Here is a 14,351-nt window from a genome sequence, read left to right as displayed (position 1 = left end):
AGCCATTTGTAGTCCTGGTGGTTGATGGCTTGGCCATGGGAGTGTGGCTCGGTAGGAAAGAAGCGAGGAAGAAATGAGGAAAGTTGTGCTGAGCCCAGTGGGGTTCCTTCCACTCTCATCCTGGAGCTTAGGTCCCTGGGGCTTTCTGCTTCTCACTGCCTTCACAGCCCCTAACCTCCCCACTCCCCCATAGGCACAACCGGGGAACAAGGGCTCAGTGAGTTCTGAAAAGAGAGTCACGTATCACTCAGGCAAGAATGCACCTAAGCAACAGACACGGAGCCCCTGCACGCAGTTTGCAGATCCACCAGTAACAAGCATCATGGGCCAAGGCCAAGGATGAGGGGTCCGGAGGCAGAAGACCTGGTTGCCAGAGCTGGTTCCCACTTCCATTAGCTAAGGGTCCTTGGGCAAGTTACTTAACCCAAGTCTCTGTTCGCTCATCTGCAAAATGGGTTGTCGTGAGAGATAATGCAGGGTTGACCTGACACTCCCTTGAGATAATGAACATAAGCATTTGTAAGATGTGAAGCTTGATACAAATATCTCATAAGATACACATTCACCAGCTTGACTTCCCATCCCCTGCCATAGCCTCCCTGAAGCTCATAGACTTCTTGCCAAGAGCTCTCACAGCCCATGGTACCAGGTGCCGGACCCACACACATTTACACACCGCATACTGTATAAATATAGGTTTTATTAATAATGGGTGAACCCCCACAAATACAACCAGCATCTCTGTGTGATGGGGAGAATCCGTGGCAGGGTAAGGAAGGTAGAGAGGTGTGTGTACAGGACGAAGGGGGGACAAGAGCCCTAGGGGAAGGGGAAATCAGAAGTAGAATGAGCCTGGACCCGCACCCCCAGGAAAGCCAGACATGTTCTAGGTGTGTCTGTCGCTCTGGTGCCATGGGCATGCTGCTCTGGTGCCCAGGGCCCACCTTGGCTGATAGAAAGCAGGTGGAGAGACGTGGACGAGAGTTTGAATGAGCAGCAAGTGGCCATGGAAGGAGAGGGGGAGTGAGATTGCCAGCTTGACACACAAAAGAAGAGCCATGGGGTGGCAGTGGCCAAGTTCATCTTATGCTCATGCTTGTGCTTGTGTGGCATCCTGAACTCCAGGGAGCTGGTGCCCTGTGCCACCCCTGGCTTGGGACGGAGGGAGGGAGGGAAGACTGGGGAGTAGACACCTGCGGATCCTGGAGACGCCCCGGGCAGCACCAGCCTCATCCTTAGAATCAAAGCGGGGTCCCCGGGAGGAGGGTGACACGGCCCTTCCCACAGCACCCACCATCACCACCACCATCACTCTTCCTGTGAGCCACAGCGGGACAGCGAGTGTGTGTAGGGCCGAGATTGCCTGTTCGCATATTTGTGCCTGTAACTCAGGAGAGGTGAGGGAGCATTGCGGGACCACGCGAGCAGCGAGAAAGGAGGCTTGGGTCTTCTCCCACTCACCCCCCAGAATAAAGTGCATTCTCCAGTTCCAGTGGCGGATGGGAGAGAAACACAGACATTATTGCAGAGGTGCCATAGGCCCGGCCCCCACCAGAGGTGACGGGGAGGAGTCCAGGGGACAGCCCATGGCGCCAGGCCTCTCCAATCCCCAGGATTGGGAGGGATGATCCAGACAGAAAACCCAGCTTCTGTCCCAACAGATTGTCCAAATCAGCCAGGGTCTAGGGGCAGGGAGAGGTGAGGAGGAGGAAGAGACTTCCAGAGTCCGTCTCTGCTCCATTCCAACGTCCAAATGGGACATCCAGGGGACCCCACCAGGGCCCAGCCCTGGAACACCAACCTTATAACAGCCCAGTTTACAAACACTTGTGTGGTGGGGACCCCCGGGGGGGCCGCTTTGGTCAGTTGTCAGTGGGGGCCTGGAGAGCCTGGGGCTCCCAGACAGACAACAGAGGAGCGGGGGTGCGGGGGCAGAAGGCAGGTGGCAGCCTCCCCGTGGTCTTTGCATGCAGATGTTGGAAAGAGGAGGGAGGAAGCTACAGACCTACAGACCGCATCAACTCGGGAAGACTCCTGGGCGTGGCGGGGAGGCCTGGCGCCCCCAGCCCCAGGGCCACGGCTGGGAGCACAGTCCGACAGCCAGCCTGTGGAGGAGTTGAGAGAGGGGAGGGCGGCTGCACCAGCAGCCGGGGCCCAAGTCTACAAGGTTAAAACAGTCCCAAAGGTCCGGGGCCGGGGGCTTCCTGCTGCAGGGGCTGGAGTGCAGGCCAGGGCAAAGCTCTATCTCTCTGACTTGACCCGGTAACGGAGCACAAGGTATGCCAGCAGCCGCAGGGCCAGAAAGAAGATGCCCAAGACCAGGAAGTCCATGTAGAGCTTGGCGTCCTCCACATCCAGCGCTCGGAGGATGCTCTGTGGTTCCTGGAAAGGGCAGCGTTCCTCCAAGCAGGTCAGGTCTCCTCGCTCCATGCCATAGATGGTCAGAATCACCCCCTCAAAGCCATACCTAGGCAAGCAAGGGCATCAGAGCGGGACACAGAGCGCAGGGACCCTGCTCCCTGGGCAAACTGCCAGAGCCCAGGTACAATCTCTCATCCTTGGGGCATGGCCTCCTACAGGGAGGAGCAGGGGCAGATGGTGAGGAAGGGGCACTGACCTGACATAGGAGAGGTAGGAGCTCCACTGCAGGTAGGTGGGGATGGTTTTGAAGCTGACAAAGAAACCGGAGAACAAGAGGACAGGGATGGCGGTAACTGGGCCCACAAATGTGGCCACCTGGAGGGGAGGGAAGGCGACCGGGCCGTCACAGGGGTGATCAGGACAGACCCAGGACTGGGGTGGCCCCCAGGTTTCCCATAGATCCATCCCATTCCTTAGGCCAGCCCCTGATTCCTCCCACCAGACTCCGTCCCCCCCTCTTGGGGGCCGCCACCTACCAGCCCCTCACCTGTAGGGAGTTGGAGGCAGCTCCGATCAGCAGCCCCAGAGACTGGGCCACCAAGGCCGTGGCAGTGGCCAGGGCTGAGAAGAGCAGGAAGCGGCTGGTCTCAGCTGGCTGGCCTGTCATCCAGTACACAATGCTGCAGTACACCACCGGGCACACCACCTGGGGAGTGGCCACAGGGCTGGGCAGAGGCCAAGACCCGCCACTCCACCCAGGCAGAACCTCTAGGACAGCAATTGCTAGAGCATCGTGGCTGCTCCTGCCTCTGCACTCCCGTTCATGCAGTCACGTGAACTTGACACGTCCCCTTCCTCCTCGGCTCGAAGAACTTCATTCATCCTCCAGTCTCACCTCTTCCGTCAGGCCCGCTCGGACCCGTTCAGGCACGGTGACTTCTCTGAAGGCCCTTCCCATCTGGACCAGCATATTCCTTATATTGTTAATTAATTAACTGTATATATGAGAGCGTTTTGTCCCCCTGGATGCCATCAACTCCTGGAGGACAGGGACCGAGCCTACCATGTACAGTAGGGCAGGTTCTTCCCTGCACAAGGCGCCCAACCAAGAGGCAACCAGAGGTGGAGCCCCAGCCGAGCTCTTCTCACCCTAGCACAGTGCAGCCTCCACCCTGAGGAAGGGAGACATGTTTTCTAACTTGCTTAAAGGTGCCCTGCGGATTTTTGGTGGCCCTGGTGCTTGGAACAGGGTAGTGGTGGCAATAACAACAACCAAACCCAGCAAACATTATCGGGTACTTTAGTATGTGCTGAGCATTATTCTAAGTGCTGTACATGTATTAACTCATTTCCTTCTCAGAAACAATCCCGAGGTAGATACTATCATCATTCCACTTTATAGATGGAGACACTAAAGCAAAGAGTGATTAGGTGACTTGCCCAATGTCTCACAGCTAACGAGGAGCAGTACGGCTCCAGAGCCCACGTTATTCTCTACTGCCTCGAATAAGATTCACAGAGTCATTTGTAGGGCTGTTATTTCCATCATTTTCTGTTTGTCCTCTCTTATGCTCACCGGAACATAAGTTCCACAAGGTCAAGACTACTTCCATCATGTTTGTTGCCATATCCCTAGTGCCTGGCATGGAGTCTGGTGCATGGCAGGTGCTCACCACCTGTTGCTAAGCGAGAAGAAGTCAAGGAAAGGATGGCAGGTAACAAGGTTAAGGGAGTCAAGCAAGCAAGGATGGAAGGAGCAAGACAGGAGGGAGGCAGTGTGGGGGGAGGAAAAGGCTCACCTGGAAGGGCACATCGGCCATGGTCTTGGCCAGGTAATACGCTTTGAGGCTGTACCAGTAGTTGAGATGCTCCCTCATGAAGACGGCCATCTCTAAGGGGACTGAGGACACAGGCCGATCAGGCACAGCTGTCCAGCACCCTGGCCTTACCCCGTGCCCCCCACTCCCGCCCCACGCCCAGGGCAGCTCGGCTCACAGGTGAGCACAGTTGGCATCAGGGCAGCAAACATGAGGAAGAGCATGGAGAAGAAGAGGCAGCCCGTGTTGTTGAAGACCTTGCTGGCATCGTCACCGATATGCAGGTAGAGGAGACCAATGAGCACGCCGATCACCACATGGGACACAAACCGCAGGTGGGTCAGGACCTGTGTGAGGGGTGATCACGAGGAGAGAGGATGGATCACAGGCTAGGGATGGGCAGGCCACACTTGGGTAGGAATGTGGGTGTGCCCTCACAGGCACAGGGACCCACGGGGGCATTAGGGGGAGCTGTTGGGGGAGGGGCCCCATCACTATCCCAGCTGCTGGGATCCTACACCCCACAGGCCAGGCTTATGCCAGCCTCCCCTCCCCCAACTTGATGTCTCACCGTGTCCCTGAGGATGGACATGAAGGTCCTCTTGAAGAGGATGCAGAACTGTGTGAGGGTGCTGGTGGCAAATGTGTGGCTTTCAATGGGATCCACTTCCTGGAGAGAGGAAACTGGATCAGGTGACCCTACCCTACTCCCCACCACGAACCCAGCTCAGCTGGTGGGAAAACCCCTGAGCCCGTCCCTGGGGCAAGGGTCCTCCAGAATTCTCCACCATTGAGTTGGGTACCTGGAAGCTGGCCTTAGCGGTGTGAATCAGAGTGAGATTCAGAGAGAGACACAAAAAGGGAGAAAAAACTTGGGAGGGAGGAGATAGAAAGGAGTTAAGGACACCCATGGGGGCTACTAATAGATCAGTCACTTCTCTTTATTTGATTCATTTATTTATTTTTTTGGCCGCGCTGCGCAGCTTACTGGCCGACCAGGGATCGAACCCACACCCTCGGCAGTGAAATCACAGAGTCCTAACCACTGGACCACCAGGGAATTCCCCAGTCACTACGCTTTAATCCATTGAAAACATTTACCCTAAGGGTGTAATACCTTTACGCCACCACTTTCACAATATTATTAACGATGATAATAATGACGACAAAAAAAAAATAATGATGACAACAGCAACAATAACCCTCCCAGTCTTCCAGGGTTATAGTATCTCATTTAAGGAAGACAGCTGGCATGGAACAAACACCAACTGTACCAGCTACGGTGCGAAGAGCTTTGCGTGATGATCTAATTAGTCCTCCCAATAACCCTGTGAAATAAGTATCGTCACCTCCAAGTTAGTGATGATAGTAAACCACACTGACCATGAGGCCAGAGACAGCTTCAGTCTTGTTTACCAGGTGGCACTAAGGACAATGTGCTACAGACGCTCAGTAAGAATTTGTTGAACAAATAAATGAATGAGAAAGTCGAAGCTCAGAGAGGTTAAGTAATGTGCCCAAGGTCACACAGCTAATAGCAGGTCTATTCCAAGTCCTGGGTTCTTCCTAAGTACCCAGTGGTTGTGATGCCTCTGGGGCATGTCCTCTTTGGCAGGGCCATGTCCATGGTCCTCTCTCTCCTCCCCCACTCTGCACTCTGCCCTCTCCACCCCTACTCACCGGAGGGCAAGGGGGACAGGGGGCAGGGACCTCATTCTTCTCAGGGCTGCTCTTCTTCTCTGCCATGGCACAGAGCCCATTCTGCACAGCCCTGAACAGCAGGGGATTCAGGTCTCCGTACTCGCCAGAGGCCACCTCGATGACTGGGGGACACAGAGGGGTGTGCTCAGCTAAGATCTATCCTTGCTTCCCAAGGGCAAGCCAGCCCTTCCTTGGGTGTGCGCGGAAGGCAGGCGACAGTGAGATCTCTGCCCCTGGGAGGCCGAAATGCATGATCTGAACCCCCAAGTTTGGCCCGCCACCATAACCCAGCCCCTACCAACAGGCCCCCACTCACTGAAGTCAGCTGGGTTGTGGTAGGTGGGGCAGTGCAGGCCGAGCCCCTTCAGATAGGGGATCAGGTTGGTGACCACGCCCTTGAAGATGCACTGACCCTGGCTCAGGATGTAGAGCTGAGGCAGAAAGAGAAGGACGAGGAAAACACCATGAGCGGGTCAGGCAGGTCCCACGACACCTCTACTGACCCCTTCCCTCTCCCCATCGCAGGCCGGTCACCTTTGCATCCCAGAGAACCCTCACCTTGTCAAACATCTCAAAGAGCTTGGCACTGGGCTGGTGGATGGTGCAGATGATAGTACGGCCCCCCTGGGCCAGGGACTTCATGAGGGACACCACTTGGAAACAGGAAGCGCTGTCCAGACCACTGTCCAGAGAGAAGCCACCAGGGGGCGGGGTGAGGTGGGCAGAGACAAGGGAAGGGACTGTTTGGATAGGGCAGCTGCTATGAGGGCGAGGGAGCTGGCAGGAAGGGGGTCACCCTGGCCATCCCTTTATCCCATCCACACTGTACGATTCAGGCATTTGGAGGTACCAAGAAGCCCAGAGTACTGTTAGGTGTAACAAGCAATTATTAAGCACCTGTTGAATGCCAGGCACTGGGATTACAAAGATGAATAAATAAGACATAGACTCTGGTTGGGAGGGAGAGAGAGAGAAATGCACAGATCATTTGAGATAATGTGGACCATGCTGTAGAAACATGGGGTGAAGTAGGGGGAGGGTTAAGCTCTGTTGTACAAAGGTGTTGGAGGGTAGTCAGAGAAGTTTCCTGAGTGAGTCTGGCAGAAGAAAGAGCTAAGCCAGGTGAGGGAGGGAGGAAGGGCAGGTGCGGTGGTGAAGGGCATTCCAGGCAGAAGACACAGCATGTGCAAAGCTCAGAGGCATGAAACACATGGCTTGACTAAGAGAATTATAAGTGATTCAGTATTATTAGAGCATGAAATACAAGACAGTGTGAAGCAAGATGTGAGGCCAGAGAAATAGGTCCAGACCAGGACCTTGTAAGTCCTCTGACTTCATTCTGAGGGCAAATGGGAATCACTGCATATTTTGAAGCAGCGGAGTGAGCATTGCCAGACTTTTCTTTTAGAAAGCTCACTCTGGTTGCAGTTTGGAAGAAGGATGGGCTGGGAGAGACTGGAGATGAGGAGATAGGAGTCTTTTGAAGAAATGCAGGCAAGAGTTGATGATGTCCTGAATTTAAGCACTGGCACTAAGAATGGGGATGGGGCGAATCTGAGAGATGGAAAAAGAACATAGAATCAGCAGGACTTGGCGATTGATTGGCTGTGGGGGAGAGAAGGAGCAGGCGACATCCGTCAAGGAGGACATCGGGATTTCTGCTAGGGTGAAGGATGGGGCTGCTATGGCAACAGGATTGGCAGGGGTGGAGCCCTTCTCTGGCCCCAGGAGGCTGCAAACACATGCTCTTGTCTCCAGCAGTGGAGCAGATGCAGCCTCTAGCCCTGGCTCTGGGCTGAGGGGAGGAGGCATCCTGGTGGGAGAGGAGGGGGAGAGATACCTGGTGGGCTCGTCAAAGAACATGACAGGTGGGTTGTTGACCAGCTCCAGGGCGATGGCCAGGCGCTTCCTCTGCCCTCCGGAGAGCAGGGCTGTCCTCGTGTGGGAGCAGGACATCAGGCCCAGTGCTGTCAGGATCTCTGTCACCTGGCCCGGCCGCCCACCCACCCCAGGTCAGCTTCAGAGTCTCTGCTTCCCCCAGCACCACCCCAATTTAAGTAAGCATCTCCCTGAAGCGTGATGTCCCAGCCTTGGCCGCCCCTCTCTTACCACCCAACTCGGGGGCCCCAGAACTCAGCAGCACTGAAAAGGGCAGCTGACCCGTCCCCCTCCCCCCACCCTCCCCTACTCACCAGCTCCTTCTTCACCTCCTGCTTCTCACTTAGCTTCAGGTTAGCAGAGACCTGGGGCCCAGAGAGAAGGCGGATCAGATATGTGTGGGAGGGGGCACAGCCTTGACCCCTTAGCCAATGGGAAGGACGGGGACAGCGGATAAAGGGAAGGACTAGGAGGAGGGGATGGCCATCCAGCTCTCACCATCATGGCTTCCAACACTGTGAGGTGTGGCAGCAGCATGTCGTCCTGCATGATGTAACAGGACATCTTTCGGAAGGTCCTCAGTTCCCTCGGCCTCCCATTGACCAGGATCTGCCCCTTCATTCCAGACTCCCTGAAGGAACGTTGGTTGGGGATGGGGCTCAGGGTCACTTCATAACAACTTCTGTGCTCCCCAGGGGACCCCTCTGCCTGGTCCTGCCCCCATTCTACCCCAGCCTTGTTCTCACCTGTATCCTGCCAAGATGTTCATGAACGTGGACTTGCCAGCCCCTGAGGGGCCCATGATGCCAATCAGCTCCCGGCGGCAGAATTTACCTGATAGGCACTTAAGGAGAGTCTTATAACCTGCAGTGAGGGAGGGAGGAACTTTTGATCAGGGCTACAATGAACAGAGACACCCCAAACTCTTAGGAGCCATGGCTGTCAGTGAAATAGGCAGTCCCTACTCACTGTGAATTGGTTAGGATGGAGGAACGACCCTCAGAGCCCCAACAATAACCTATACCCTCTCACCCCGTCCCCCTAGAAACGACCACCACTAATGTCAAAGTACCCGAGGTGACAATGCTCTTCCTTTTTTTTTTTTTTTTTTAAATTTATTTATTTATTTATTTATTTTTGGTTGCGTTGGGTCTTCGTTGCTGCGCGCGGGCTTTCTCTAGTTGCATCGAGCAGGGGCTACTCTTCGCTGCGGTGCGTGGGCTTCTCATTGCGGTGGCTTCTCTTGTTGCGGAGCACGGGCTCTAGGCACGCGGGCTTCAGTAGTTGTGGCTCGCGGGCTTAGTTGCTCCGCGGCACGTGGGATCTTCCCGGACCAGGGCTCAAACCCGTGTCCCCTGCATTGGCAGGTGATTCTTAACCACTGTGCCACCAGGGAAGCCGGCAGTGCTTTTTCTGAAGGCCGTGGGAAAACCCCCACATCTGACGATGGGCGTGGAGAGGAGATCAAAGTTACAGTAGACTCTACTCTTCCACAAACACAGCGGCCACTCTCTCATCCCCTCCAGGAAGACTTTCCCAACGATCCAGCCTGAGTTGGCTGACTGTCCTCTGTGCTCCCATAGCACTTCTCATATGCCAACACGTTTGTTACTTGATGTGCCTGCCCCTCATTCCCCTCCTCCAGCCTCTTAGTCAGTGAGCTCCTTGGGGGAAGGGTCTGTGTCTTACTCATCTTTGTAACCTTAGCAGACTGGCTGGCACATACTAGATGCTCAATAAGTGTTGGTTCTACCTTGGCCTCATTCTAAAAAGCCTTCTTCAGGGTGCTCTCTCTGCCCACCAGTCTCTGCAGACCCTAACATGGCCCAGTAAAATCTCACCTTTCATTCACTCACTGGGAGGCAGCATATGCATTAAGAGTACCAGTTTGGAGTCGGGTGGATCTACGTTCAAATTCTGGCTCCACACTTACCAGCTGTGTGACCTTGGGCAAGTTGCTTAACCTCTCTGAGCTCCAGGTCCCTCATCTGTAAAATGAGGATGATAGTACCTATCTCATAGGGTTGCTATAAAGATTCAATGAGATAATATATGTAAAGCATATGACACAGTGCTTGGCACATAGAGCCCATTAAAAACAAGTGATATTTTATAATTAATCCCATTTGGCAAGCGCTTATTGATATATACTACATTCCAAGCTCTGTACCAGAGAGTGCACCAAAAAAATGAGGAAGACATAGTTCCTGCACTCAAGATGGTGATAGTCTAGGTTAAAAAGATGGACAAGAAACCATCTATGGATCTGAAGAAAGATAAAATAAGGGTTATAACAGAAGTACAAATCATGTGCAATGAGAATGCAGAAAATGGAATTGATGAGGGTGGAAGGGCAAGGGGAAAATCAGGAATGGCTTCATGGAAGAGGTGGCATGAGCAGCATTTCAAAATGGGAAAGGAAGGCAGAAGCTCTCCAGGCTTTGGGAGGAAAAGCTCTGCTATATAACAGCATATATGTAATACAATCCAGGGAACAAAGGGCAGAGACTCCACGGAGTCAACTGGTGAGACAAGTGGGTGGAGAGGAAAGATGAAGCCAAGGAGGCTGGCCTTGCCTGCTGGGCTTGCAGACCTGCCTCAGTGAGGCCGAAACACCAATCCCCTACCAGGTACTTTGCTCACTACCACCCTCCTCCCACCCGTACGGAGCCCAATTCCCTCTCCATTCTACCTCCTTAGCAGAGGCAGTGAAGGGATGTGATCTTTCACCCTCCCTCCACAGCACCCAGCCGTCCCTCTGGACATATCTGGTCAGACAGGGGATCAGCTGCTGCCCACTCTGGCATTCTGATCCCACCAACTGCCCGTATGGTGCTTTCCAGTTTACAAAGCTCAGTGCCTCAGTCACTGCTGTAGCAACATGGATGAGGCAACTGGGGCCCAGAGACATCCAGTGACTTACCCAAGGTCACACACACAGCAAGTTCTTTACTGGGAGAGGGGAAATCATGGATTCCAACCCTCTGCCTCATTCATCATCGCCGTCAATTAGAAAGAAGTGTGGTTGCACATGCCAGGGTATGCCTTTCAGAGCTACTCACAGGAAGCGATTTCTTTTGCAGGGGAAGAAATTGACAATGATGACTCCTCCCTTCATTTAATCCCCACCAAGCACTTGATTGAACACTATTGCTGAATTCAAATATCACCCTACGCTTGCCTTTCACAAAGCATTTTCACAGCTAACATCTCAGCTGAGCCGCACAACAAGCCTGTGTGGTGGGTATTCTTATCATCCCTGTTTACAGACGAGGAAAGAAAGGCCAAGAGAGGGTAAGCAGCCTGCCCAAGGTCACACAGCTTACAAGTGGCTAGGAACCCATGTCTTGGGACTCCTGCTGGACCACAACTGCTCAGCATGGGAGGGGCCTGCCATGCCTTCAGGATGGAGACCCACCACAGTTCTAGATCTGCCTCAGTCAGTAACTCTCTTCAGAATTTTATGAAGTCACTTAATCCTTCAGGGCCTCCATTTCCTCATCTATAAAATAAGGATAGTATATCTCCTCCCAAGGACATAATAAGGTTATTATGAATAATAAGTAAGATAATTAATAATAATTAATAGAAAAGGGTTTTAAAAATCAAGAAGTGTCCTTTGTAATTAGGAGAGGTGAGTGACAAATCCTTACGTGGGAAAGACAGAAATCTCCCTCTCTCCATGCCCCTTGCTCTTTTTCCTCTCTGCCTACCTCTAATTGCCTTCTGTCCTCCAGAGAAGGGGACAGGGATTCAAGTAAAAAGAGAAGGCAGAAAGAGGAGGACAGAGGGCAGAGAAAGGGGCAAGGGATGGACGAGACGGCAAAATGGCCAGTAAAGCAGAACGGGGTTGGCAAGGACAAAGGAGGGAAGGACTTGGTCAGGGGTGCCCATTTGCTGTGGCTGGTGGCTTGAAGCAGCCAGAGAGCTGGCCCATCTAGACACATTTCTTTTATATCTTCATTTCTCCTTAAAACTGTGAGGGCTAGGAAAATAACAACTACCTCCTCATTTGGCCCGGAGCTGGTCTCAGGGCCGAGAGGCTGCTTAGTGTTAAGGTGCTGAGCAGGGAGCCCGGATACCTCAGTTTCCAATGGCTCAGGCCCTGTGACCTTTTGGTCCCTCATGGGAGTGAGGGTAGGGAGGGCAGAGAGAGTTCAGCCTCAGCCCTGCTCTGAAGCACCCCAAACATTTCTTAAACCTCAGAGAACAATGTCCCAGCTCCACCCCTGATCCACACCCAGGCTCTGGGGAAAAACCCAGCTTCCCTATTCCCAGCTCAACCTGCCCAGGGCAGGGAGGGTGGGGTGGGGGGCAAAAGCTGCAGGGGATGCAGGAGATGGTCAGGGTTCAAAGGAACTCAGAGCCCCAGCCAGACCTTACCCCCCTGTCCTAATGGGAGAAACAAGGAGGAGATGGGAATGCTTAACAGGGAAGTGAAGAGAGAGAAAGGAACGCTGCATGGAGAGCTGGAAAACCTGGCTTCTGGTCCCAAGTCTGCCACTTATTAGCTGTGTGACATTGGTCAAGTTACTCAACTTCTCTGGGCCTCAGTTTCCTTATTAATAATACAGGGATGTCATCTATCCTGTCAAGCCTTCACCTTCCGTGCCTCGGAGGACTTCGGCAAGAACGAAGTAAGAAGACAGGAATGAGAACATCTTTTAAAATTAGCAGAGCTCTGTAGGTCCAAGGATTTTTGCTAACCACTGAGGACAACCCCTGCAGCACAGCCCCTAATTTCTCATATCAGCCCTCAGAGGCAGGAGCTCTACCTGAAACAACAAAGGAAAACTCCTCATGGACCAGAGGTGATAGTGTCATCTTGGAAGAGGAAATAACCAATTGAATCTAGTGTCCCATGGTGCTTACAGGTGTAGGGGGAGTGCAGACCCCCGGCACCTCAGCTGTGTGCACAGTGAATGAGGGGCATAGATTTTGGTGGACCCGCTCCTGCCGGATTTGCAGAAGAGGAGACATCCAGGCCTCATGCTCCCAAAGGGGCAACTCGTGGGGGCTCACAACTCCCCATCAGGCTGCTCCCTTACCCCGTTTGCGCCAGCAGGGTCCCTCCCTCACGGAATAGGACAGCTCCACAAACTCGATGTCCACGGCTGAGCGCTTGGGTAGGTGGGAAAAGCGCTGGGCTTCGGTGATGTGGTTCTCCACCTTCTTCAGGTGTGTGGTCAGCATAGGGGGCTCCGCCCCATCCTCCAGCGCCACGGCCATGGCCACAGCCCCAGGTCCTAGTCCACAGCCCACGGCCTCCAGCGCCTTCTCCGCCATCACGCCGCCGCCGGCCTGCAGGGAGAGGGCCTGCTCAGTTTGGGGCAGACCCCGATCCCTGGCTCAGAGCTCCCTTGCTTTCTAATGTGCCCTCGCCCCCACTCCCCGCCTCCTTCTCAGGGTAGACCGGCTATTGGGAGCAGCCCACATCCCACCGCCAGAGCATCTGCCCTCCCCCGACCACCACTCCCCGCGCAGCAACGATCAGTCCCGACCTCTCCTCGGTCCCGGGCAGCCCCAGCCCTAGCCTGGCCCCAGGTCGGCCCCTCGAAGCCCGCACCCCTCCCTCCTCCCCACGGAGGCTCTAATCTCCTTACCCCGCAGGCCAGCAGCCCCAGGGGACTGGATGGGTGGGGGGGGGGGAAGGGGCGGCTGGCGGAGGCTGCCGGCTAGGAGGTCAGGGTAGCAGGGTGAGCACAGGGTGGACCAGGCGAAGGCGGAGGAAGAGGAGGCTCTGGGCCTCCCGCTGCGTTCGCCTCCCCATCCCTGGGCGAGACGCCCTGGCTAGCCCCTCCCGCCTGCGCCCCTGGGTCCGCGCGCCCCGGGCTCTTCCCAGGGATGGGCGCACCACCCGGACTCCAAATCCCCACTGCCAACTAAGCCCCCCATGGCGGGCTCATCCCCCTCCCATCTTCCGCAAGCCTGGTCACCTTGAGGCGCCCCCGGGCCGGTGCGGAGCCGAGATGCTTAGCGCTGCCGCGGGCCGAGGATGGAGACTCCAGGCCCTCTTACCTGCCTCCGGCTGCAGCACCGGCGTCCCGGCTCCCGGTCCCGGCGGCAGGGCCGGGGCGGGGCCGGGCCGGGGCGGCCGACAGGGGAGGGCTCGGGCCTCAGGTCTGAAGAGAGATGACAGGGTTGGGGAGGGGCGACTGGGGCGCGCCCCTACTCAGCTTGGCCGCGCACACCTGGTTCCCTGAGCCCGACCCTCGGTGCCTTGTCCTCCCGAACCCGCCGGGCGACTGCGCTCTCCTCCAAGCTGCTGCTCGCCCTTCCCGCTATTCTTAAAGAGCCCGCGCCGCCCCGCTGCCCGCGGGGGGCGAGGACGGCGAAGGGGAGCGACGCGTCGGCGACGTGGGGTGCCGCAGCGAGTGCAGTTGTGGACCCGGGACTGGGGAATTGGTGGCGAAGGGCCGACCTGGGGGCACTGAGGAAGGGAGAGCTGAAGTCACTCAGTGGGGACACGTCCCTGGATTACAGACTATACAACGGTGGTGGCGGAGGGGGAGGGGAATTGGGGGGTGCAGATTCCGTCACTCTCAAGGGATTGTGGAGCTGTCAGCCTGTCTGCACCACCACCACCCCAATTAA

General features: G+C 55.3%; 1 protein-coding gene across 8 annotated transcripts; it reads right to left on the bottom strand.

The window, feature by feature from the left end:
• Window positions 1-680: 680 nt before the first annotated feature.
• ABCG4 (ATP binding cassette subfamily G member 4) lies at window positions 681-14,053 on the bottom strand. Of its 8 annotated transcripts, XM_082342314.1 has the most exons (16): window positions 13,694-14,052; window positions 12,806-13,058; window positions 8,504-8,621; window positions 8,256-8,388; window positions 8,072-8,122; window positions 7,720-7,865; window positions 6,438-6,561; window positions 6,196-6,310; window positions 5,859-6,001; window positions 4,750-4,848; window positions 4,357-4,525; window positions 4,161-4,261; window positions 2,909-3,067; window positions 2,618-2,736; window positions 2,255-2,467; window positions 681-2,105 (listed from the first exon to the last, which is right to left on the bottom strand). In XM_082342314.1, exons 2-16 carry the CDS (start codon window positions 13,041-13,043, stop codon window positions 2,018-2,020), a joined length of 2,016 nt encoding a protein of 671 aa, XP_082198440.1. In that variant the 5' UTR covers window positions 13,044-13,058; window positions 13,694-14,052; the 3' UTR covers window positions 681-2,017. The 8 variants fall into 8 exon arrangements, with proteins under 8 accessions (XP_082198440.1, XP_082198434.1, XP_082198435.1 ...); XM_082342308.1 differs by having other exon boundaries at window positions 681-2,467; window positions 13,694-14,051; XM_082342309.1 differs by having other exon boundaries at window positions 681-2,467; window positions 13,776-14,051.
• Between the last annotated feature and the right edge of the window lie 298 nt (window positions 14,054-14,351).

The sequence above is a fragment of the Balaenoptera borealis genome (assembly GCF_965194805.1).
Source record: "Balaenoptera borealis genome assembly, chromosome: 11".
Lineage (NCBI taxonomy): Eukaryota > Metazoa > Chordata > Mammalia > Artiodactyla > Balaenopteridae > Balaenoptera > Balaenoptera borealis.
Note: the sequence above shows the minus strand (reverse complement) of the source record. Positions and strands in the feature narration are given on the sequence as shown.

What these genes read in the sequence shown, in the direction of transcription:
- ABCG4 (XM_082342314.1), bottom strand. Translation starts at nt 13,043, where the DNA reads ATGGCGGAGAAGGCGCTGGAGGCCGTGGGCTGTGGACTAGGACCTGGG. An exon ending in GATGCCAACTGTGCTCACCT is followed by an intron (nt 4,262 to 4,356) that starts GTGAGCCGAGCT and finishes CTGTGTCCTCAG; the next exon opens with TCCCCTTAGAGATGGCCGTC. An exon ending in CTGCCTCCAACTCCCTACAG is followed by an intron (nt 2,737 to 2,908) that starts GTGAGGGGCTGG and finishes CCTCCCCTCCAG; the next exon opens with GTGGCCACATTTGTGGGCCC.